The sequence below is a fragment of the Lampetra planeri genome, chromosome 40, assembly GCF_965212315.1.
Source record: "Lampetra planeri chromosome 40, kcLamPlan1.2.h2, whole genome shotgun sequence".
In the NCBI taxonomy this organism is placed as follows: domain Eukaryota; kingdom Metazoa; phylum Chordata; class Hyperoartia; order Petromyzontiformes; family Petromyzontidae; genus Lampetra; species Lampetra planeri.
This window is the reverse complement of record NC_136146.1, coordinates 4,590,491-4,616,780: the sequence shown is the minus strand read 5'-3', so window position 1 is coordinate 4,616,780 and position 26,290 is coordinate 4,590,491. Positions and strand designations below refer to the sequence as shown.

Here is a 26,290-nt window from a genome sequence, read left to right as displayed (position 1 = left end):
GAGAGGGAGACGGGGGGGGGAGAGGGAGACGGGGGGAGGGAGACGGGGGGGGGGGAGAGGGAGACGGGGGGGGGGGGAGAGGGAAACGGGGGGGGGAGGGAAACGGCTGGGAGGGAGACGGGGGGGGGGAGACGTGGGGGGGGGGGGAGAGGGAGACGGGGGGGGGGAGAGGGAAACGGGGGGGGGAGGGAAACGGCTGGGAGGGAGACGGGGGGGGGGGGGGAGACGTGGGGGGGGGAGAGGGAGACGGGGGGGGGGGGAGAGGGAAACGGGGGGGGGAGGGAGACGGGGGGGGGGGAGACGTGGGGGGGGGGAGAGGGAGACGGGGGGGGGAGGAAAACGGGGGGAGGGAGCCGGGGGGGGGGGGAGAGGGAGACGGGGGGGGGGAGAGGGAAACGGGGGGGGGAGGGAAACGGCTGGGAGGGAGACGGGGGGGGGGGGAGACGTGGGGGGGGGAGAGGGAGACGGGGGGGGGAGGAAAACGGGGGGAGGGAGCCGGGGGGGGGGGGGGAGACGGGGGGAGACGGGGGGGAGGGAGACGGGGGGGGGGGAAGAGGGAGACGGGGGGAGAGGGAGACGGGGGGGGGGAGAGATGGGGGGAGACGGGAGACGGGGGGGGGGGGGGGAGACGGGGGGGGGAGACGGAGGAAGAGGGAGACGGGAGATAGACGGGGTTGGTGGGAGAGAGATGGGGGAGGGGGAGGGAGATACGGGGGGGAGAGAGACAGGGAGAGCTTGGGGGGGAGACGGGGGGGAGGTCGCAAGACAGACCCAGGCGCCATGGTTTGACTGAATGAGATGACTGGCAGATACACCACCAGTTCCCCCTACTGTCCCCACACAACACGCACGTTCACACACACACACTTTAACGTGGCTCCCAAGGAGCGCTCACACGTTTGCCTTGCAACTCCGTGTTGTCGCAGGGTTCACGGGCAGCTCATCAGGCTGTTTGCTCGCGGCATCGAAGACCAGCTGGGATTCGGCTGATGGCCACCGGGAGGGGCGGATGAACGGACGGGTGGACGCCCCCGCAACAAAACGGCCGGACAAACGCACAAACGCATCCGGAGGGATGGCGAACTCAAGCCGAGTCACAAGTTGACAATGTGTGGGCCACGGCCGTTCCCTCTCTCTCCCCTGCCCGCCTCCGACATCCCACTTCCTGCTGCACACCGACAGCCACCCAGCCTCGCTGCCCCCCCTGCAAGCGCAACAAACTGACGCGCTTACAAATAACAACAAACAACAACAACAAAACAACAACAACAACAGCGGTGTCTCCCTGCTCGAGCTGGCCGGCGGGAACCGCTTCCATGCCCTTCGCTTCTCCTTTTGGTGAAAGATGACTACATTCCTATGGCAGGGGGGGGGGGGGTGCGGGCAGTATTTACCGTCTTGTTGATCTCCACAGGGTGGCCACTGCCGACTCTGTGCAGAGTGGTGCCGGCTTTCTCGGCGGCCGGTGGGATGACGGCCGCTCCGAGAGACGGGCAGTCACCCCCCGGAGTCTCACGGGACGAGTTTGGGAGCGTGCGACGAGTTTTAGAAACAAACAAAAATATATTCGCATCATCCGTGGTGGATTCTTTAACAAACAAAAAAATCTTTCCATTCGAAGGAGCTTTTGAAATCGATCAAATAATATATATTTAAATGAAAGTAGAAGTATATATATTTATTGAAACGTAATTTAAAGGCTTCATTTGCACCGCTTGCGTCTGGATATCCGTAACTCTCTATGGCTGAGCCACATTCAGAGGCCGTCATGGTCGGTTGCTCCGGATGCTTCCGTCCTCCGCCACCGCTTCCGATGGCTGTTTGCAGGCATTGCAGAGTTGACGCCATTGATCCAAGGGCTACGATTACCGTCCCGTCACCATCACCACCTTGGCTTCCGCCCATCCCCTTGGACCTCAACCTCTGGTTGGCACCTCCAGTGCCCAGCTCCATAACCTGCTCTCCCCCATCCTGCACAGGTGTTCCCACCCATCACAACCTCCTCCTCCTCCCATTGACATCTCCAAATCTTTCCTGCGCCCCACATTCCGTTGTAATCCAGCACTGAGGAGCGAGGAGCAAGGGTTGGTGGATCACGCACAGATGGTGTGAAGCTCCCTTCCCGCGGGCGCCGAGGTGTTCGTGCCAGGGGAGGGCGGCACAGCAACAAATGTGGCCCCCGGCCTGCTCCGTCTGTGTGGGATCGAGCGTTTCCCCCTCGCACGCGTGGGGCTTTTACCGGGCACTACGGATTCCTCCCACGTGTATAAACGCACATTAATTGGCCGATGATGCCTTCATATATAGAGGAGCATAGAGCTTGGGGCAATCGTTGGCGCTGGCTCGCCTTCAAGCCCGTCTGTGGTTCCTCCTCCAGTATCTGAGTCGTCCACTCTCTCTCGCTCTGTGCGAGAGCGAGCGGGTACTGTGCGGCGGCTTCGCGTTACAAGTTGACATTATTCTAACATTGTTGTTATATTGTACATTTTTATCTTTGGGGGTGAAAAGCACAAGGCCCACAATGATTGCTGGGATTGGAAAGCCAGACGTGAATTTAGGACCAAGTAGACTTATGAGGCCAAGTGGCCTTCTGTAGCCGTAGTTGTGAGTGTAACATTTGGTGTGCTGTACATATTTACACTTTGTACAGGATTTATCGGTGATTGTTTAATGGTTGTGAAATTGTAGATAGCGTTGACCTTGCTTAGACGTGGCCACTCGCTGTGCCTGCTTTTGAGTCTCACAATCTCTGCGCGCCCCTCTGCGTGTGGTCTCTGCATTTTTATTTTTTTGTGCTCGAGGTCAAAAAAGTTGACGCGTTCACTTCTGGGCGTAAAGAACGGGAAAACAAAGTGATCGGTGTCGAATATACGCCGCAGGTAATGCCAACGCAAAACTTTGCTTCAGCAAAGCTTCGTGGAGTCTCAAGACTCTTTTCAAGAGAGTCCTGCCTTGTGATGCTCGGCCTTTTGGGAAAAAAAAAATTGTGCAGGAAGAAATGAGAGTGCCCCGGAGGAAACACCGCCCTTGTGGCAGGCTATCGACCTACTTGCTGTGCTGCATCCAACACGGCTGTTGTGACCCACCGACCCCCCATGGCAAGGCGCCGTGGGCGATGGGCATGCATCGCCATCGCCATGTGCCAGTCGGTCAAGCGCCACGGTGGCAAGATGTTAACTACCTCGCCTGGTATACAGGAGGTTCGATCCCGACCCTGACACCTGCTGTATATTTGTAGTTTGCGTGTCTCTCTCCCCGTGGTCGCGTGGATTTTCTTCGGGGTCCTCCGGTTGTTCCCTCCACATTTAGAATCGACGTGCGTTTAGACTATTTGGCTGCTGCTATAAATTTCCACGCGATAAGCCACTTTTGTTGAGCTATCATTTGTGGCCAGTCGCCTCTGAAAACAGAGCTGTATAGCTCGGTGGGACTTACCTGGTAAAATACAACATCTTTCAGTTTGTTTTTAGCAACCAATCGCGAGGCTGCTTCCTTTCTACGAATTCTGCGCAGGCAAATTGAACGCGTGAGGATTTCACGAGCGATCTTGTTCACGATAACAAAAACTAGTCGGGTTAGAGATCGCGTAATGTGCACACGCGTCTCACACCCCTCACCTCCACCCCCGACACACACCCAACTAGGACGGGTTGTCACCTGAACTGAAAGTGACAATTAGTTACTACTTCGTGTGTTCAGAGAGCAAACGTACAACGTTTATAATTCTATTCTGTGTAAATGTTATGGGTTTTGCTCTCTCATACGCAACTGGTGGCGCTGAAGAATTAATAAATTGGCACGTTCTGTTCACGTGACCGACCTTACCGATTTGCTGCGTTTCGGCTGGAGGAGGTGGGTTTTCACGACACACTTCACATTTACGCCACCTGCACCCACACACACAAAACAAACTTTACCTGTGCAGGCGATTTGACGGAAAGCATGAAACGTCGGCCGCTCGGAGCAGTGGGCTCACTTTGTGAAGTCACCGCGGTCTCCCAGGGACGCGATTTTGCCGTTGACGGCGATCGTCCGCTTGTCCCGAGGGGCCTTAATCGCCGATCGATGGCGAAGCAGCTGAGCTTGTATGCAATATAGAAACCCGTTGCCTTAGATGTCCGATGCAAATGCGACTGCGTGTGTGTATTGTGGGGAGTGGTGGTGCAGCGGTGAGCGGTGGAGCGGCCACCACCACCGGTGACCATTGTCTGAACCGGTTTCTGGGCCTCCCCTAGGTAGACTCAGCCTCAAATGAGTTCCTGGTGCGGTGTGTAAACATCGGCACCGGGAAAACAAAGGCGGCCGGGCGTGGTGCTGGCCACCCACCCCCTCGTGTGCCGTGCCAGCCATCGTACGTGCTAACAGCACTTGCCCCAACAGTCTGTTACAGGCTCTACAGAGGGTCGTTTGCGTGATATATTTTGAACTGAATGGTGCGTTTGGCGGCTACGTAGCAGCGGTGCGAACGAAGTTCAAGTTCACCGTACGTACACGCGGCGCTGTCGTCTCTGAGAAAGTCGACGTTTCTCTCTCTCTCCCTACCTACCTTTTTTCTCAAACAATTATTGCCGTGTAGCTCTCTTTCTCTCCCTCTCAGCGTGTCGTCGGAGAGATGTCGGAGAACGATTTTAATTTAATAGATAATCATTTCTAAATGAGCTCCGTGTTGCCGTGGTGTTGATGGTTGACCGGGTTCCTAAATCCCCCTCCCGCCCGTCCGCCCCCTGGTCCACCCGCGGCTGTGCTCACCACGGTTGTCCAGCAGGTGGCGTGTGTGGGGTCAAGTGTGGGTCAGGGTTGTCCAGCAGGTGGAGTGTGTGTGGAGTAGAGTGTGGGCCAGGGTTGTCCAGCAGGTGGCGTGTGTGTGGGGTCAAGTGTGGGGGTCACAACGTTTGGCCACGGCGTCGAAGGAGTCGGCCAAAACGGCACTGTGGTTTTTTTAAAGAGCTTCCTCGAGTCCTGGGGTGGTGAGGTCGGCCTTCAGCCAGCGTGAGCAGGCAATTGCAGGGCTGCGCCTTTATTACTCTTTTGTCTTAATTTTGACACACTCGTGTGTGTGTTTGGTTTTAGTGGGGAGCGGTACAGTAGCGTTCCCGGCCTGCGCTACGAACTCCGGCGACCCGAGTTTGATTCCCGCTCACGGCCAACACCAGTGGCGATTATCTGAACTGGTCCTGGGCCTCCCCTAGGTCGACTCAGCCTCAAAGAGTACCTGCTGCGGTGTGTGCACTGGGGAGACAAAGGAGGCCGGGCGTGGTGCCGGCCACCCACCCCCTCGTGTACCTTGCTGGCCTTCATAGGTGGTTGCTAACAGCACTTGCCCCAACATTCTTTCAGGCTTTACGGGGGATTCATATTCTTTGGTTCTTTAGGTAAAGTCACGTAGATAGAAAAATAATAATAATACGTAAAGTGAATAAAAATTGAAGCAAAAACCAGGACGTTTCGATCGTAACACAAGCGGTCATCAGGAAAATATGTTATTTTATTTTCATAATTTTTCTATTCACTTTATTAACATCATTTTTCTATCTACGTGACTTTACCGAAAGAATCAAAGAATATGACACGAAAGTTTTAAATAAAAATTTCAGCGGGGTGTCTTTGGTTTGGGTTTCACCTTCCCTTTCGTATAATCCAGGTCACGTGGGTGTGTGGCCCGAAGTTACACAACAAGTCGTGCAATGGTTGTTTACATCTTGACTTGAAGCTTTCGTGACTGCAGGAATTAATATTATTGGGTCTTTCGGTAAAGTCACCTAGATAGGTTCAAAGAAAATAACAAAAAATAACAAAAAAACTACGACGTTTCTATCGCAACACAAGCGGTCGTCTTCAGGAAAAGGGGGGTTAGCTTCTAAAGGCAAACTGTTTGTAAAGGTTTGATATGGGCAAAGCCCAAATGTCAGCAGCCAGTGATAATGCGAGTGGTGGACATCTAACCCGGCGGTGGTTGGTTTTCCACCAATCAAAGGGCTGCCAGGTGTTAAAAAGAGATTTAAAAAAATGGTTGTTTATTTAATCACTGCTCGTTTTTTTGTATTTATTCCTGGATAATTTATAATAGTTTTAACGTTTTCCGAGTGTTTATATTATTATTTTTCTCCCGAATGTGCAAATTGAGAATGTTTTAATGGTTAAAATACGGTGCGAAATAACATCACGTGTACGCGCGGGACTGATGCATTGTGGGTTATTGTAAACCCACACTGCTCCTCTTGAAAGCGCCTATTTTATGTATCGGTGCATCGGCTTGATTTAAACTGGCAAACAAACCTCCATGGCAATAGTAGCGGTAGTAAAGTGATCAGTTACGGAGTGATTCGCGGTTTTTCCCTCTCCACCACAATGGTTCAAACGGTCCAAGGCGGAGCTGTAGAGCTACAGGGCAGCCTCAAGAAAGGAAACTCCGAATATTATTTTATATTCACGTATGAAGCACCTTCACTCAAGGCGCTGGGTGTAGTTGGAAAAAAAAACGTACGAATTAATGTACGTTGAACTTCTTTCGCGCCGTACGTAACCGGCTGCACTAATCGGAGTGTGCGGGGGAAGGACAGCAGACTATCACACAAAGTGATTCGAAATAAATTAGTTTTCAATCGAGATGACTTAAGTGCATATCTCCCAGTGGCATCCTAATATCGGAAGAGCGTTCCAGACGGCCGCAGAAGCGCATCTGAAAGCGCCGCGCGATGAGAGATTCGAACGATTTTAGATGGCGTGGGAGCGCTTGAGGAATGAGTGACCCCGATAGGAGGGTTACTTAGGGAATCACGAAAGAGTCGGGGAGGGACGGTAAGGAGTGGAGGAGTGGTTGAGGGGAGGGAAGATGATGGGCAATGAGAGAAAACGGCGAGTTGTTTGTAGACAGTGTCAAGTAGTCGACTGTCGCCTGCTCGGTCACATCCGGTTGGCAGTGCTCATCTCGGTTGGGTGTCCCTGACCCATTCCACATTCTCATGGTTGGGGAGTGGATGTTTCCCTTCCGTGGCCAGGGCCAACTTCCTCTAAAGTGGTATGCATTTTATTGGCCTGGCGGGACGATGATGATGATGGGTGTAGTTGATCTGTTTGCTTGCGTTGTGAGTGCTGCAATTACAGGTTAAATGGTCACAGGGTAGCGATAACAGACACTTGGATGGAGGGCGTTGGCAGTGCCGGGTGTAGGTACAAGCTCGGCAAGCTACTGCGTAGGCCCTCGTATTATGAAGGGCCTCTAAATATGACCAAAACAAATACGTTTCAAGTCTTACATAATCGGTTGAAAAACAAGTAGATGGGGGGGGGGGGGAGGACTTTCCCAAACGGTTATTTTCATTCTGATTTGACAAAGTGGACGCGCATTAAACTTCTTTCGCACCGTACGTAGCCAACCGTCCTCACCAGAGGTGCGGGGGAAGGGCAACGAATGTGCAGAGCACATCATGTTCCAGCCCTGGGTCTAGGCCGGGCCTTATTGGTATGGTGCCTCCCCCCCATCCCCCCTTAATCAGGATCGCTGGTCCCTGTGACCCCACCAAGGTGACTTCAGCGCCAGTACACAGAGAGAGGATCCAGCACGGCCGAAGTCTGCGATGGATCCTCTCTGTTGATGATCTGTGGAGCGACTACTGGAGATTTGACATGCGTCAGTAGCCCGGACATTTCACCTTCACGTCGGCCATCATTTATAGGTTTTTTTTTAAATCCTTTATATTAAGTTCGCTTGCTTGCTTAGGACCGTGCAAATCTTTCGGTCGTTTTTTAACCCACTTCCCGTGATCCAATCGAGCTGACATTTTGCACACAGACTCGTTGTGCGTGACAATGCATTTTCGTGAAAAAAATTCCTAAATTTTACACTGTTTAGGGAAAAAATATCTATTTAATTACCACTTGTTTAATGCTGCCAGACAATCATCTGACCCATAGGTGGCAGCCATCTCAAGCCAGAGGACGAGAGGACTCTAGCCGCCCCGATGCCACGCATATACAGGATTTATAGTGAAAAACTTTGTTTTTCTGGGTTTACTTGTTCCTTTCTTTACTTTTATAGGGCCGCAGTGTTGTTCGTGAATGTGTTGAAGTTTTGTCGTTTGTGCCGATGCAGTATCGCAACAACAACAAAAACAAGCGATTAAATCTGGGTAGACAAGGGACTCGAATCGATCCGTTCATCATCGACTGCACTGAGGACTGATGGCCCACTCGTTCACATCGATTTGGAGGTTTCGTTTAATTTGACCAATCGCGGATCTGAAGACGGTAATGCAAAAGTGTTGGGTGGCTGACAGTTTCACAGATGTCCCTTACTGGACATCTGTGAAAAAAGAGCTTTATAGCTCATAGGATTTCTCCAGCACGAGTCAAATCATTCCGATTCGGACCTCCGGCAGACGCTTTGAAGGCGCCTCTCGTGACGGCTGAGTGGGGCCGATTGCAAGTGGCTGGCGACGACGTTGCCCACATCATTCGGCTCTTGCTGTCATATATAACGTCCGGTTAATCGAGCAGCAATGTGCTTTTAACAAGCGCGACTGCTGACGAGACCCCGAAGGTGGAAACTGGTCCAGAGTTTTTGCCTCCTTAAACTGAATGCCATTCGGTAATATTGGTCTGGGGACGCCGGTTGACTGATGGACTGAACGGTGGTATTATTCACGTCGGAAGACCGAATTGGATTCGTCCTCATATGGTGTCGTCGGTAATCGAATGGCTTCTTCACGTATTTACACCAATACTAATAACAACAAGATGCAGACACAATTGTGATTAGTTGAAATTGACAGACCTGGGCAAATCCCATTGGGTTTGCTGCCTTCCATACAAGAGTGGCGTTCACCCGCTGATGAGATTTATTCCGTAACAAGTATAACCCGTAAAAACAAAGTTTTTCACTATAAATCCTTTATATGCGTGGCGGCTAGAGTCCTCTCGTCCTCTGGCTTGAGATGGCTGCCACCTATGGGTCAGATGATTGCATGGCAGCATTAAGCAATTGGTAATTAAATATAATATTTTTGTCCTAAAAAGTGTAAAATTTTGGAAAAATGTCAGCTCGATTGGATCACGGGAAGTGGGTTAAAAAACGACCGAAAGATTTGCACGGTCGTAAGCAAGCAAGCGAACTTAATATAAAGGATTTGTATGTGTATATATGTTGTTGCAGATCGTATCGCAGCTGTTCCTGCAAACTGAGTTGTGTTTCTTCTGTGACCACCCCCCCCCACACACACACACCACGTGGTGAAATAAAGATTTTAACTCTTGGGCGAGAGCCGTTCCCTCTTGGTGAGTTTGTTTGCAAGTGGCTGAAAGAACGTCGCGATTCAAGTGTAATTGAAAGCGTCATTTAAGTGTGTTCTGGAAAAAAAAACCAAACTTCAGCCATTTGTTGTTGTTGTTAGATCATCTATCCTGGCCTCGTCTATGACTACATCACCCTGGGTGCGCCCGATCTTGTGAGATCTTGGAAAGCTCGGCGGGGTTGAGCCTGGATAACGCCTGGATGGGTTCCCTCCATGCAGAACCGGCCCTAAACCTTTGGGGGCCCTAAGCAAAATTTGGTTGGAGGCCCCTTTGATGTATGATTTTTTTCACCCACTCGCTAGCAGTGATTCTAGGGGGCCCTCTGCTGGCCACGGGGCCCTTTGCAATTGCAAGGGTCGCTTAGTGGCTGGGCCGGCTCTGCCTCCATGCATCACGGTGGTTGTCGAGGCTGCCTCGCTGTCGTGATGGTGGACGTGGCAGGCGCTGTCACTCAGTGCGCATCGCCCATCAGCGTGGTTGGCTTTGTACGGTGAGCAGTGCCGGATTATCCCAGTAGCAAAAGTAGCTACATATGCTACGGGCCCCGCACTTTCAGGCTATAAATTCCGGTTCAGTGATTCTGCACTTGCTCTATTACTATAGTACTATACTGCCTTCAACTTTTACGAACGACTGGGTGTTTAAGGTTAGTGATTTGTCGTATTATCTGGCTGTATAGCAAATGAAACAATACAATTACTTTCCTGTGCAAGTAAAAAATGTGTTTTAATATTTTTTTTTAAATTTCATTTAGGGGCCCTTTACAACATATTCTACAGGCCCCGAATTAGAAAGAAGTTCAACACAGAAAAAAACAAAAATCCCCCGTAAAGCCCTAACGGACTGTTGGGGGCAAGTGCTGTTAGCGAGCACCTATGAAGGCCGGCACGGCACACGAGGGGGTGGGTGGCCAACACCACGTCCGACCGCCTTTGTCTCCCTAGTGGCGATGGTAGGAACAACAGTTCCACACTGCCCACTAGGGATTATTTGTCTGTCTGTCGTGCATGGCCCCGCCCCACCAGAGCCCTCCCATTGGCTCGGGGGCGCCGACCAATGGGAGCGGTGGATTGGGGTTGATAGAGGGGGGGGGGGTAGTGGTGGGGGGGCACCGCCGCGACTCGGGCCAATCAGGAGACGGGCGATGTTTCATTCACAAAATGGAACTGGGGGAGGGTGGCTCCATTCATAAAATGGAAGCCTTGAAAAGAAAAAAGCGGCTCTTTTTGCCTCGTGTTTCTTTCAACATTCCTAGCCTCAAGGTGATTCAGTTGGGGGTGGGGCTGGGTGGAGAGGGGAGGGTGAGGAGGGGCTAGGTGGGGAGGGGCCGGGTGGGGAGGGGAGGGAGGGGCTGGGTGGGGAGGGTGGAGGGGTGGGGCTGGTCACCCCGTGGTGCACTTATAAAACTCAACGTTTAACCTACACACGACACTATACACGACACTTATACAGGTAGGAACAACAGCTTCCACACTGCCCACCAGGGATTATTTGTCTGTCGTGCATGAATGCGCTGTCCAACCAAGTTCCTACCTGCCTACTCCGAAGGAACGTTGACGACGACGGGGATCCCACTTAGTCGACAGCCCCGAGGTCCCCTACAGGGGCCCCTCTTATATACTGTCAGCGTGGCCTGGCTCCGCCCCTGGCCACGCCCCCTTTCTAGAACCTCCCAGCGGGTTCTCGGTGTGCCCCTTCTGTGACCTTTCCCCCCTAGATCTCCCTCTGGAGTATCACGTGGTCTGCTGACGTCATGGCTGCTGGAAGCCGCAGACCCCCTTCCCTGCCAGCAGCTGCTACATGACTTATTCTATGCCACGACACATTCGTTCTGCATCAGGGGCAGTGGCCTCGCAATGTTAAGATTGTGAGTTCATTTACCAGTCAAGTCGACTCAGCCCCATCATCAACCCGTCACGGTCGATAAAAAAGGGGCACTATGTTGTGAGATCTTAACAGTGGGTTGGCCTATGAAAGCATTGGTCCCTGCCATGGAATTTCTATCACCGACTCGGCAGGTTTTCGCCACGCTCATTTGAGCACCGGAACACTTTGACCTTCATGTTCGCAAAATTATTGCTGAAAATTGTAGACAGTTAACTTTATTGGCCTTTGCGCTGCAATTATAGCACGAATACCAAACGTTCTTTATTACGAACGAATGTCTTCGGTGATGGAATGTAGTTGTGTATTACAGATGTCATGGGTTTTGATAATCAACATTTTCTGCACATTCAAACAAAACTGATTTAATAGAAATGTCACACGTGAACAATAACAAAAACGTTTGGTCCCATTTGTACCACGAAAATCGGTCCCGTGAATAATTATAGAATGAAAAGAAAATGGATGAGAAAACAAGCCAAGCCATTAGGCCTTGGGTTGAACAGCATTGTCATCATAGTGAATGAACACCAGAAACTTACAGAAAACAAACCAGCATTCAATCACGAAAGTGGCAGTGCCAGGCTAAGTGTCCTCTTTCGGGGGCACACAACCGTTGCAGAAGGATCGCCGGCAGGGAGTTACAGCCGTGGGGTTCAAGCAATGAAGTGGGGTCCCTCCTGTCCAATCATAGCCCAGTCCTTGGGCCCCTCCTGTCCAATCACAGCCTAGTTCTTGGGTCTCTCCTGTCCAATCATAGCACGGTGATTGCTCCCCCCCCCGCCCCTGTCCAACCATAGCGCGGTGATTCGGCCCCCCTGTCCAATTAAAGCCTGGTGCTCGGGCCCTTCCTGTCCAATCAGAACATGATGCTTGGGCTTCTCTTGTCCAATCGTAGATCGGTGCTTACAGATTGCAACTTCTACATCGCCTGGATATGAAAGTTTCGAGAAAGAAATAATCAAATCATATAACCCCCATCTGTTTGGGTTCCCTCTTTCTTCAAGTCAGTAGTTCTTAACTCATGGGTGACCCCCACCTCTACCCTTCTGACCAAGTAAAACACAAAAACCTTTCGGGAGAATGCCGAGGCTGCGGCATGGATACCGTGCAGCACAAACTTCTCCTGCACGGCACCCACACGGTGTGAATCTCGTGCATCAGCGCCACCCTGTGGTGACAAGTCGCACTCCAGTAATTCGCAACGTGAAACAATCGCCTGACTTTGAACACCGTGTCGACTCGATGCGTGGGCCACGCGATCACTCGTGTGTCCTGCGCCTGAGGTGGCCTTGGGGTCACCTGAGGTCTGTTGGAGGGGTGGGCCAGTGGAGAGGGAGGGACAGGGATGATCAGCGATCTTGACTGCTTTACAATTTTGCTGCTATAAATTTCCCAACGATAAAAGCCACTTTGTTGAGCTATCATTGGTGGTCAGGTCGCTTCTGAAAAAGAAGTTAACACCTCAGTCGGCTTTACTTGGTCAGATACATTTTTTGTTAAGTTTCATTTGTAGATATTTCTGAAGTTATTTGTTTCCCTTTCCTATAACTTACACCCCTATCGTGTTTTGTATTGTCGTTGTAACATTCTTACACGCCCCGACTGGACATCTGTGAAAAAGATCTTTATAGCTCGAATTCCTCCAGTATAAATACATATTCTGATTCTGACTAGGGGGGGGGGGGGGGGGGGGGGGGGGGGGTGGTGGTGGGGAGGGGGGTAGGGAGCACCACACCAAGACGGTCGAGAAGCTCTCTGCTTCTTCAAGTCGAGTTCAATGGGAGTCGTGAAGTGCGCGTGTGTGTGGGGGCAGTTGTGGCCATGGGCTTCGCGGATCCAGTCGTGGCTGGCAACGGGGTCGTTGTCGGGGCGGATGGAGCCGCGACACGAAGGGGGGAGGTGGTGACAGCAGGAAAAGTTCCACGGCTGCGACTGTGCTCAACTAGCCACCTTGGGACGAGGGAGGGCGAGGGGGGGGGGGCAAAAAAAAAACACAAATGCAATAAAAGAGACTGTCGTGCAACATTAAGTCACAGATGTTTGCCAGTATTTATTTCGTGATTTGCGTGGATTTTTCTCCGGGTCCTCCGGTTTTTACCGCCACACGTTTAGAGTATATGGTTGCTCAATATGTCCACGTGATAAGCCACTTCGTTGAGCTATTATTTGTGGCCAGGTCACTTCTGAAAAATAACTATATACAGCAGCGCAGTGGGCCTTACCTGGTAAAATAAAACGTGTAGTATGTGATTGTTGGCATACAAGTAATTGGTGACCAGGCTGAGGCCATCAGCACACGACACTTGGAGAACCTGGCTCTAATTACATTCAGAAGCCTGTATTAAAATCCCATAATTAATTCAGCTGTGACGGCTCAGACCTCTGCGAGCCACCCGGTCACCCCATCGTGGTTGAGGCTAGTTCGAGAGGTACACATTTTGAAAACACATCCAATGTAATCTGGGATAATAAATCACACGATTATCGTATTCTCCACATTATCGACACACGTGTCGTCCCACCCCCCTCCCCCAAATTTTAGAGAAAAATCTGGGGGTGCATCTTATCATCCGGTACGTGTGTACATGTGTGTGTGTGCGAGACCAGATTTGAATAACTATATTGGCACAAATCAAGATTATATTGGCACAAGTTTGCAGTGCATTTTCAGGGAAGCTGAGAGGCAACGTCGATGACTGTCGCGGCGTGTGGAATGACACTCGCTGGGGCTCTCATTCAGCAGTCGAGCGCTGCTCTCCCGAGAGACGGTAGCGGGCTTCACACATTGGCCGAACATTAAAATTTTTAAGATTTATAGTTTTTCTTCTATTATTCTATTATTTATTTTTACCTACGTGACTTTACCGATAAAACCTAAGAGTATGAATCCTTGCAGTCACGAAAGCTTCAAATCTAGAATACATAAAAAAAACTTACTTTTTTTCCTTTTCTCTGTACATTGTTGCTATTCATGCAAATCTCGAGAGGCACGTGCCATCTTGCTCTCAATCGACTCCGTGTCGCGATGTTTGATCCCGATCCGCCTTCAACGATTGTCCTCAATAGACACACTTCATTCCGCTGTACGTATGTTTAACTTCTTTCGCACCGTATGTAGCCAACCACGCGAATCGGAGGTGCGTTGTCCAGTTGTGCCCATCCAAGCGACCTCGTTCCCGACTCTGGAGTCGTGTGAATCTTTAGAATTTTCACTTTTTATCCGGAATGGTTTATGAACACAACATGCCCACGTGGGAGTGTGTGTGCACGACGTGGCATTCACGTTTGATTGGTAAGAGTGAGATTTTAGTGAAAAGGAGAAAAGGACCGATTGATTTTTACACATCTCACTCGCACCACAAGAAATACAAAAATCCTGTTGGGAGTAAAGTGCCGTGAGCGAACACCAGTTAAAGGTTGGGATGATACACAATGGGGTGGGGGGGGGGGGGGTGTGTGGCCAGCACCACACGTTTCACCATCTCTAACCTGCACGTGTTCACGGTAACGCAGTGTGCCAGGGCATTAACTTAAGGCAGTCAACCTGGAGGAGTCTCAGACCAAGTGAAGATGCCGATTGTTAGTGGTCTTGTGCAATGGGCCAGGTATCGAACCCAGGATGCTGCGATTGTCGGGCACTGCACCACCACACTATGCACTCGGCAGATCACCCCTGTTGAGTCTATCGACCAAGTGGCTATTGCTGTTAGTGAGCACCTATCGGTAGTGCTGACAGGGCACACATGGACACAAGTGTTTCACACGCGCCGCCACGTCCATCACACACACACAGACAACCAACGCAACACGTGGAATTAACATGCGCAAAGAAGGAAAGAGAATCGGGAGCTGTAAGCGCATGAAAATAACACTTTTTATTATTTGTTCTAGCATGTTCAGCCACTTGCAAAACATATGCTTAGGCAAGCGGTCGATGTGGAATGTCATCGCGAACGATTAAACGATTCATTGCCGAATGATTGTACAAAGTGTTTGAGAGGGCCATGCCGTGCTTCAATTTTACTTTGTGCCTACAAGTGCTTTAAGACATTCAGATGTAACTTCTAAGAGGGTCAGGTGACTCGGGGGTGGGGGGGGGTGCTAATGCCATGTCAAGACACACTACGCTAAGCCAGCACGAGCGAGATCCTGGATTGAAATCCAGATTTAAGCCGCCCGCGATTAAACTGGATTTCTCAAGTGGAAGCAGATGAGGGTGTCAGCCTGGTCACCAATGATGATAATTCTAATCATCACCTGCACTTGGTTAATTTCAGTCGTCAAGATGTGCGAGTTCAGTGTCGCCGTCCGACTGCCACGTGATGAACATGTTGTTGTTGTTGACGGGTGTATAAAGAGTCACAGCCTCCCCTCCGAGTGGGGCTATTTGAAGTGGTTTCAGAAGTCTGTTCTGAAACCTCATCTTTCGAGGTGGTTCTCCGACACAAGGCGATCGGATTCACTCCTCATGCCGGAGAGCTCCAAAGGGAAATGGCTTTTGTCTCGTGACGTCACGCGCCGTCCGTCACGGACAAACAAGAATTGTAAGAAAAATCGAGCAGTTGGGCAAAACCACGTTACCCAACACACAGCGCAGCCAGGTTGTAGTTCGTCTAGTCGATTGCGTTGTTTCAGCGTAATGTGCACGCAAGCAACATGTGGGATTTGAATTCAGCGCCAGGCAGTATTGCATCAAACGTACTGCCTGGCGTTGAAAAACACACACAGGTAGTCCTCTACTTACGATGGAGATGCGTTACGACGACCCCATCGTAAGTCAAACATATCGTAAGTCGAAGATGGCCTAGCCTACCCAGGAGTCTTAAAGAATGGTGATAATTTAGCAAAACAGAGCAATTTACAGTACCGTACTGTATAAACTACATACTGTATGTATTTAGTAATTACAATACTGTATTGAACAGTAAAATGTAAAGTAAAAAAAACAAGGTAAATTCTTAGCCTACCTATATGAACTGCAATTTAATAGAAAGTTTTTTCAGGAAACAATCCTATCTGCACCACACAAGGCGGGAGATGCGTACATCCCGGCAGCGTCCCAACGTACAGTATCGTACCTCGCACGCTGCTGCGTTTGCCTGCCGCGCGAAATAAAAAATATTTTACAATTTAGTCGTATCGCTATCGCCATCGTAAGATCTAAATATCGTAAGTCGGACCATCGTAACTCGGGGACTACCTGTAGACACTCCCAGCCACCTAACAAAGGCCTTGAGATTTGTTTGCGCAGTCAACAGGCATCAATGCTCCAGCTGACAATCCGGTTAAACAACAAACGGCCGAAAACTGCTGGATCTCAGCAGCGTCAAATTAGTGCTTAGACATTTTCCCATTTTAAGCCACCCAGCGGGACCCATGATATAGTTTTTGAAATCGGAATTGCCACAACTATAACGAATCGTTGAAAAAAACTGAAAAAATTCCAGCAGCTCGAAATAAGTGCAGAAGTGCAGAGCTGCAAATGTGCGTTTCCGATTTCAGCTCCCGGAAGAAGTGCATTCAGAATCAGAATATTTATTTATACTGGGAGGAATCTGATGAGCGTTAAGCTCTTTTTCACAGATGTCCAGTAAACTAGCAATACAGCAAGCCTTAAACAAGGTAAATACAACATCTACAGCAATAGGTCTGAAGCCCTGATGATAAGTCTCACATAATTAAACCCCAGGGCTTGAATCCAGAACGCTAATTGATGCCGACTCAGTGCTCCGATACAGCCAACACGACCATCTGGTCAACCGTACACAACCCAGCCACAGCCTGATGTGGCGGCTCAGGTGTTTTTTTTCCACTGCAGAAGCCGAGCCGTGCCAACGTCGTGACACGTGACGGACGAGTTGAGACGCAACAAAAAAAACCCACCGGGGCCCCTGGCTCCCGCTTTGGCCCAAAGCCAGATTCAAATCGTCTTGCAAGGCCCGAGTTTCACCGTTTGTTGCTTCTGGCTCGGCGGAACAGCCGACGGAAAACCAATGGCACACGTACCCGCGAGCGGCCCTACACGCTGGCTCGGATGTGCCGGTGAAAAAGCGGTGAATCCGGGCTCACTGAAGGACACCCCCCCAGCCACCAACCCCCTCCTCCCCCACCCAGGGTCACTATACCCAGAACGCGGAGAAAGATTCTGGATCAAAGACCGTGGGTGGGAAGGGTGCCGCCTTCTTTGCCGTTCAACGTGGAGGACGGCTCGCATCCGCCTCTGACAAAACTGAGTCTCATGCATCGCACGTGTGCACGACACCCTGTGTAAACTCGAATTCCTCGCCTCCTCACGAAAACAACTACACTCGCTTGCTCTTACCATCGCCACACCCTACACCCACTCCCCACCCTCCCCCCCTATTTACGATACACAAGCGCTTACATTCGTACAAGTGCCCCTGCGCTAACAAACAAAAAACACCCGCCCCCCATCACCGACACGTCCCTTTTCTCCAAAGGTGAAACTAAAGGTAGGAAAAATAGAAAACAAATCAATCGAGCGGCTTCAGCCACGGGCAGCTGGGAAAGAGATTGGAGAGACGACGTGAAATTCAAGACGAGAGCGAGGAAGCAGACTACTTTTTCTTCGTACGAAAAAAGGTGACGACGGTGTTTAGAAAACGGTTTCCGGGGTGTTGGGGCCGAGGGGCCTAGCAGCGGAGTGGGCCGAGCTCAGAGCTTGTGAGGACTGACCCACTTGTAGGTTCCCTCGTAGCGAAACCCCACTCTGCTGAGCAGGTCGTCCGCCTCCTTGGGTCCACGGCTATGTGTGCGTGTGTGTACGTGTGTAGGTGCGTGTGTGTACATGTATGCGTGCGCGTGTAAGTGTAGGTGCGTGTACGTGTGCGTGCAGGTGCGCGCGCGTGTATGAGTGTGTGTGTTATGTAGGTGTGTGTATAGGTGTGTGCATAGGTGTGTGCATAGGTGTGTGTTTGCGCACAGGAAACAAAGCATTAGACCAATGTAAGCCGACACCGGTATTTTAAACCTCTGCGATCGATATTTCAAAGATTCAGATGTTTTTGATATAATCTCCAAGTTAACTTTTTAACCACCTGACAATCCCTTTAATTCACACTACGGCACCTGTTTTCCGGGCATGGCACATGGGGGTGGTGGGTGGCCAGCACCACGCCCGGCCGCATTCGTCTCACGAGTGGCAATGTTCACACACCGCACCAGCTACTCAATTGAAGCCGAGTCAACCTAGGGGAGGCTCAGGACCGGTTCAGATATTCGTCACCGGTGTTAGCTGGGTTCGTAGCGCAGTGCGCTAACCATTGCGCCACCGCTCCCCACACACACACACAAAAAGATATGCACACGCAGCACGCACATACATGGTCACGCACGCACCTGCCGTAGTCATAAGGAATGGGTTTGATCTTCTCCTTCTCAATCTTCTCCAGCAGAGGAGTGAATATCCTCCACGCTTCTTTCAGCTCGTCGCTGTTGAACACACGCAATCCGCCCAAACACACACACGCGCACCTATTCGCAAAACACATTCACGTGCGAAACGCCGTGCGTCAGTCACCGCCCGCGGTGCTGCGTTCCCCGCTTTGTGCCAACGACGCACGAGGCTGTGGAGTGGTGCGAGCGTTACCTGCGCACAAAGTGGATCTGACTCCCGCAGAACACGTCTAGGATGAGGCGCTCGTAAGCATCGGGCAGTTTCACGTCCTGCGCGCACACACAGACACATACACACACAAGTTCGCATGCACACATGTACAAGCATACATACCTCCTATGCACACAGCATGTATCTATGTATGTGTTGAACTTCTTTCGCGCCGTACGTAACTGCGCTAATCGGAGGTGCGAGGGAAGGACAACAAATTAATCACAAACATCCTCCACATGACCCAACACACGATCTACACACAATCTAAATACACAACCCACACATTCCACTGACAAAGATCCCCCGTATTGCCTTCAACAAACTTTTGGGGCAAGTTCTGTTCGTGAGCACGTACGAAGGCTGTGCTGGGACATGAGGGGGTGCATGGACAGCACCACGCCCAGCCGCCTTTGTCTCTCCAGTGGAGACGAGGATGGCTGGGTGCACTAGGTACTCTTTTGAGGCCCAGGATCGGTTAAGATAATCGTCACTAGTATTGGCCATGAGCGGGAATGAAACTCGCTGGGTTTGTAGCTCAGCGTGCCAACCAATGCGCCACCGCTTCCCACATTCCCACACGTGCTCACACACACACTCATACTCACTCGCTCGTGCACACACACTCTCACTCGCGTGCACACATACACAGACTCACTCGCTCGTGCACACACACACACTCATACTCACTCGCGTGCACACACACACACTCATACTCACTCGCGTGCAGACACACACACACTCATACTCACTCGCGCGCACACACACACACACACACTCACTCGCGCGCGCACACACACACACACACTCACTCGCGCGCGCACACACACACACTCACACTCACTCGCACGCGCACACACACACACACACACTCACTCACTCGCGCGCACACACACACACACTCACTCGCGCGCACACACACACACACTCACTCTCGCGCACACACACACACACACACTCACTCTCGCGCACACACACACACACTCACGCGGTAGCGGCTGCTGTAGGTGAGGTCAAGCTCCGACTCATCGGGAGCGAAGTGCATGCCGGGCTTCTTGGTCATCATCTTCATGTAGACCGCTTCGTTGGGCTGCACGCGGATCACCAGCTCGTTGCGCTTGCACTGCCGCTGGAAGATGTCGCCCGGCGCGTCGCGGAACTGCAGCCGCATCTCGGCCTTGCGCTCGTTCAGAGCCTTGCCGCAGCGCAGCACAAACGGAACGCCTGTACGGGGCGGCGAGGGGACGGGCCTCAGGATCAGAGGTCGCGTGCCGAAGCCAACGCTTACTGTAGCGACAGCGCCAACCAGCACCGACCGATCCCGATCGCCGAAACGTTACCAACCAACGTGAACATGAAAACTTACCCCAAGCATTAACACGGAATTGCCCTTCGCCGATTGCCCCGCATAGACGGCAGTGCACGAACACGATCCACAATTACAGAACCCTAGCAGCTGTCACTTTGCAGAACCAAAGGTCTCACTGCCTTCAACAGAGCCCCAGAACCAGTGCTCTGTCCTTGGGCCTCTGTGTTGCACGATGAGAATCACAATGCCTTCCCCCTTTGAGCCACGGGAACCTTGCGGCCTTCGATTTTCATTATAGGGCCGTAGGGGTCTCCGTTTGACAATTACAGCAGCACATCCGCGCTTTTTCTTCACGCACGACACAGTGGGGTTCTTTGTAACTGGTCAGGGCTTGTGACCTCTGCCGTTCTCCACAGGAAGCTTACGAAGCTCCTGCTCTGCTGAGGCGGCGGTTTCTCCGTGGGGGGGGGGGGGGTCCTCTGCTTGCCGCCTGCCGCTCACCGTCCCACCGCTCGTTCTGCACGTAGAGCACCACGGAGGCGAAGGTGGGGGTGACGGAGCCCGCGGGCACCGTGGGGTCGTCCAAGTAGCCGCCCTCCTCGCCGGGACCCGTGCCGCCAGGCCGAGCCACGTACTGACCCAGCACCACGTCCTCCAGCAAGATCTCCGGCACGCACTTGAGCACCTTCACCTGCGCACAGGGATATAGGCTTACACAGACACATAGGCGTACGGAGATGTACGCAAGCAGAGACACAGACGTACGGGGAAAAACCGGATGGACCCGGAGAAAAATCCACGGGACCACGGGGAGAAAGTGCAAACTCCTGCATACCAGGCGAGGTAGTTAACATCTCGCAACCGCGGCACGCTATTAGGGAAGCTCCTCCCTTTGTTTGTCCACTGCAGAAGCAGCTCCGTGCCTCCGAGGTCGCACGCGAGCGAGTGGGCGGGGGAACGCGACGAGCGACATACCTTCTCGTTGCGAACGTCGTCCGAGCTCGTGGACGTCGGTTTCTCCATGGCAACCAGGCACAGCATCTGCAGCAGGTGGTTCTGCATCACGTCCCTGCAAGGCGCGGTGGGGGGGACACAGGGAGGGGGGCAGGGATGCAAAGTGGTGATGCCAAAGGGGATGCAATGGGACACAGGGATTCACCCGGGGGGACAAGGCAGATGTAACCGGAGACATCCGGACGCGAGCAGGTAGATGTGGAAACACGTGGGAGACACAGGGGAAAGTAAGGGGATAATGGGGGGGGGGGGGATGAAAAGGCGACATGGTGGTAGGAGGGAACATGTGGACACATATCTACAAGTGTAGAATAACACGTCACATCACTTCCCAACAAAAACTGTAATGAAGCCATTAAATCAACACGATTTAAATTATTTAAGCAGAGGACAACATATATTATCTGTTTGATGTTGCGTCTTACCGAAACGATCTTAATCACGCCAGTGAGAGACAAATACAAATGTGACCCCCCCCCCCCCCGTGTGTAGCCTATCACAGACTGTTGGGACTCGCACCTTAAAAACTAAACTATTTAAAAATATTTTTTATTTCACCAGGTAAGGCCCACTGAGCTATGTAGCTCTATTTCAGAAAAGTGACAAATGATAGCTCAACGAAATGGCTTAGTGTGGAAATTTATAGCAGCCAAATACTCTAAACGCACGATTCTAAACGTGGAAGGAAAAACCGGAGGATCCGGAGAAAAATCCACGTGACCACGGGAAGAGAGACACCGCAAACTCCAGATATACAGCAGGCGTCAGGGTCGGGATCGAACACACGACCTCCTGTACACCAGGCGAGGTAGTCAACATCTCCTAGCCACCTGATGATGCCGAACTCGTCGAAGTATCCGCCGCGCCCCTCTGTGCCGAACGGCTCCTTGAAGGTGATCACCACCGACGCGATGTTGTCCCGGTTCCAAATAGGACCGAAGATCCGGTTCCCAAACCTGCGATGAGGAGAGCGACTGAGCATGTGGACAATCACAAGTGCGAGTAGAATCCATGAAGGCCGACACTGTGGGACACAAGGGAGTGGGGGTGGCCAGCGCCACGCCCGGCCGCCTTTGTCTCCCCAGTGGCGATGTTTACAAATTGCACCAGGTATTCATTTCATGCCGAGTCGACCTAGGGGAGGCCAGGACCGGTTCAGATAATCGTCACTGGTATTGACGCTTCCCACAACTCACGCATGGACAATACATTTTATTTGAATTGCGAACATGCGTCACTTTGGTGACCAAAGTCATGCTTGGTAACGAGACTTATCCTGGTCATCAATAATTACCTCGTTAAACAATATTAATTTGACAAATATGCAATAATACTCATGACCATAACAACAACCGCCATTCGCTACTAAGTGGCGGTGACGTCACCACGGCGCTTGTGTCAGGCTATAAGACACATGACCATACGTGCAAAAAGACACAAACGTACACGCACACATATGCAAACTAATGTATGACCACAAAGACCTAGGTGCCCTGTATTGCTATAGACCAGTGGTTCTTGCCCTTCACTGCAGCCATGCACCCCTTCGGTTCTCAAACGTAAACAAATTAACCTTGAGGCAGGACCCCGGGGGGTCCCATAAGCCCCCGGCTCTCGCATAAACATTTTATTATAATGTAAACAAAAACTTAGCTCTTTTTCACCAATGGGTTTGAAGGATGGTGGCAAGTGTTGTCTTGTTAAACTATGCCTTTAAAACTGAAAACTACTTGCCTGCAGGAGCTCTATTTAAATACACTATCTAAAAAAATATTTACACCCCTCCGTCAATCATCGTGTTTCTCAGTGTGGATTTGTGAACATACTTTGTAAACAGTACGTAAAATAGTACGCGTTGTCAATGCGCTGTTCATATTGTAACAAAGTTACTCCACAGAGTAGTGGGTCGCCGATCCTCTTATCAGCCTTGATACGAGTGGTATGTGGGGACTATGGCTTAACCGCAAAAAAGAAAAAACCTATCTGCACAGATGCATACGGACAAGAGAAGCATCAAACAGGAGGAATTAACGGTGCAACGCATCTCATCTGTTAAATATCTGCAGGTAATAGGATTGTCATCGATTGATGCTGGCTGCAGACATTAGGTCACAAATAATAATGAAGATAAGAGAGCAGTTTCACTCTATTATGCAAACTGTTATGACAAATGAAGGACTTAAGTCGTGTAGGCAGTTTGAGCAGCTTTGGATAAGACTCATGATCCTGCCCACACCCGAGCATGGAGCGCATTCGCTTGTTCAGCTCTTCTGCGCATTCGTCCTCGCCGCTGCGCTTGGACACGACACGGCAACAAAACGATCCGCACCAGGTGGGTCGCGGCGTTTATGTGCGCGGTGGGACGGAGTCGCCAAAAATAAATTAATCAATTGCGATTTTGACTTCCGTTTATTCGGGACCCCGGGGTCCCGCCATAAGGTTCAAATGCATGTTTATAAACACACAGCTTCCATGAAACAAAGTGGTGGTACTTACGTGCCCATGCTTAATTTGTTTCGATTGTTGACCTACAAAAATCTGGCCATGTCTTGCACCCCCGGGGGGTGCGCGCACCCCAGGTTAAGAACCACTGCTACAGACACCGATGGCATAACAAACACGCTTACAAACACAACAAAAACAGAAACGCAACAGCTCGAGGTTACGCCACTGGGGGGGAATGATATGTAATGGTGACGGCTTAGGGAACCCTTCATCCAGCACTGGATTGATCAAAGATGACGATGATGCGGAAAAGAGGACAAATCGATGTATTTATTTAGCCAGGTGACGACAGGGGGTCAAACACAGGGCGGCGCTCACCTGAGCACCATGAGGTTCTGCACCATCTCCTTGCCCAGGTAGTGGTCGATGCGGTAGATCTGCTCCTCGGAGAACAGCTGCGCCAGGTGTTGCGACAGCTTGTCCGAGCTCTGCAGGTCGCGGCCAAACGGCTTCTCCACGATCACCCGGTTCCAGCCGCTGGCGACACGCGGGGAGGCGACGACGATCATCGTTACGGTCGTCGTGGTCGTCGCTCCGCATCGAGAGTTCGTCGCACGCCACGTCAACGCAAGCCGGATTTACAAAAGCATCTAACATGAGGGCGAGGATTTGCATTTTACAAAGGAGCTCCGGCCGGCCAGGTGGCTAGGCGGCAGGACGAGCAGTTCCCAATCGCAAGGTTGCAGCAAGCTCAACTCCTGGTTGGGAGTTGACTCGGCTCATCAGGCCATCGGTGTCAATAAAATTAGAAACACTTTTTTGGGAAAGTCAACAGCGGTCGCCCTTTGGAGAGACTCGCCCCCATCATAGAAATGTGGAACTTCCACCAGTGGCCTGTAAACTGGAAACGAGCCCTGCCCCTATGCTCAATTCAGCAGAAATTAATAACGTTGACCTTTGTATCTGAACGGAGAGGAATTACTATGAAAACACCCACGGCGGACCCGACCATGTCTACCACCATCACCGCCCCCAACTCCCTCACCTCCACCACCCCCAACATCCCTACCGCCCCCACCGCCCCCACCTCTCCCGCTGCCATCGCCACCGCCCCCACCTCCCTCATAGCCTTCACCGCCCCCACCTCTCCCGCTGCCATCCCCACCGCCCCCACCTCCCTCGTAGCCTTCACCGCCCCCACCTCTCCCGCTGCCGCCCCCAACGCCGCCCCCACCGCCATCCCCACCGCCGCCCCCACCGCCGCCCCCACCGCCGCCCCCACCGCCGCCCCCACCGCCGCCCCCACCGCCGCCCCCACCGCCATCCCCACCGCCATCCCCACCGCCATCCCCACCGCCATCCCCACCGCCATCCCCACCGCCATCCCCACCGCCATCCCCACCGCCATCCCCACCGCCAACCCCACCGCCGCCCCCACCGCCGCCCCCACCGCCCACTCACGTGGTGCTCATGCAGGTGGAGCGCACGTTGGATGTGACGGACTCGAATACGCTGGGCGGCAGCGCGAGGTAGAAGAGGCGGTTAGAGAGGCGGCCGTGGGCGAGCGTGTCCAGCTGGGCGGCGAGCTTCTCGAATGGCTGCCGCACGTCATACTGGCCCGACACGTAGATGTTGCGGGTGAAGAACTTCTCCAGGGCTTCCTCCTCGCCCGCTCGCACCTGGCTCCAGCACAGACGCGGCCACACAACAGGCAGACGGGGACGATGAGTCGCAGTTGTTGACTGCTGGGTTAGGCCTCCGATTAAGCACGGTTGGCTACGTATGATGCGAAGCAATCACACTCTTAGGTTTTTTCAGTAAAGTCATTTTTATTATTAATTTTTAGCTACGTGACTTTACCGAAAAAACCTAAGAGTATGAATCCTTGCAGTCACGAAAGCTTCAAATCTAGATGTGAAGGAAGTTCAACGTACAGACGTACGTACGTAGGCCACAACGATGGTGCAGCCAAATTTCTGTTGTTGTTCTAAGAATCTCCACCATCTGACGTAGTCAAATAATTTGAAACTAGTCACGTGGTGTACGAGCGTTTAACGCACCCGGTAGGTTTAAGAACTATTCTTACGGCCAAATTAATCATATTATTTGGGTCTTTCGGTAAAGTCACATTGATAGGTTCAAAGAAAATAACAAAAAACTTCGACGTTTTGATCACAACACAAGCAGTCTTCATCAGGAAAAGGGGGTTAGCCTCTAAAGGCAAACTGTTTATAAAGGTTTAAAATTGGGCGTAGCCCAAGTGTCAGTAGCATGGGTGGGGTAGCTAATGTTAATGTAAGGGAAGTTGCTGCTAGAGGTGATGGTCGTTGTTGGTAGTGATGGTGCTGGTGGTTGGGTTTCCACCAATTAAATTCATCAATTAGATTTCATGTTTTGCTTCAAGATGGTGCGAAGGCCTGCGTCTTAAGAGGAGACAATGTTAACAAAAACATATAATTCTACGTTGGCAGGCGTACACAAAGTCAAATAACTAAATATCAAATTCACCAATAACACTGCCCCAAAGTGGGAACAAAATACAATCAGTCATGTCTTGGACAATGGCCCTTTTCCATAGCAGCGATCGCGAGGCCAGAAAAATCTCTGGACTCTCACTCCCGAGGTTCTCGTGTGTGGATTTCCCACCTGTCACCACCACCACCATCACAGCCACACACGGTACAACGTTCATTATACTCGGGTCTGGCTGCCTCATC

General features: G+C 51.6%; 2 protein-coding genes across 3 annotated transcripts in view; one reads left to right on the top strand and one right to left on the bottom strand.

Annotated features, from left to right (window-relative positions):
• The window catches only part of CERK (ceramide kinase), a 37,441-nt gene extending 28,182 nt beyond the window's left edge, over nt 1–9,259 (top strand). Inside the window, exon 13 of the mRNA XM_078612958.1 lies at nt 927–9,259. Within this exon, the coding sequence (XP_078469084.1) occupies nt 927–990 (64 nt within the window). The 3' untranslated portion in view covers nt 991–9,259. The remainder of the gene's footprint in view (nt 1–926) is intronic.
• Nucleotides 9,260–11,524: 2,265 nt separating this feature from the next.
• G6PD (glucose-6-phosphate dehydrogenase) overlaps nt 11,525–26,290 on the bottom strand; it is a 32,794-nt gene continuing 18,028 nt past the window's right edge. The window contains exons 4-13 of one of the 2 annotated variants that reach the window (XM_078612957.1): nt 25,035–25,252; nt 23,952–24,110; nt 21,959–22,084; nt 21,090–21,183; nt 20,616–20,805; nt 19,794–20,029; nt 18,788–18,864; nt 18,538–18,630; nt 17,875–17,944; nt 11,525–13,128 (exon numbers count right to left, since the gene is read on the bottom strand). In XM_078612957.1, the coding sequence (XP_078469083.1) occupies nt 13,117–13,128; nt 17,875–17,944; nt 18,538–18,630; nt 18,788–18,864; nt 19,794–20,029; nt 20,616–20,805; nt 21,090–21,183; nt 21,959–22,084; nt 23,952–24,110; nt 25,035–25,252 (1,275 nt within the window). In that variant the 3' untranslated portion in view covers nt 11,525–13,116. Of the gene's footprint in view, nt 13,129–15,028; nt 17,945–18,537; nt 18,631–18,787; nt 18,865–19,793; nt 20,030–20,615; nt 20,806–21,089; nt 21,184–21,958; nt 22,085–23,951; nt 24,111–25,034; nt 25,253–26,290 lie in introns of those variants that run through there. The other variant, XM_078612956.1, reaches the window with a different exon arrangement.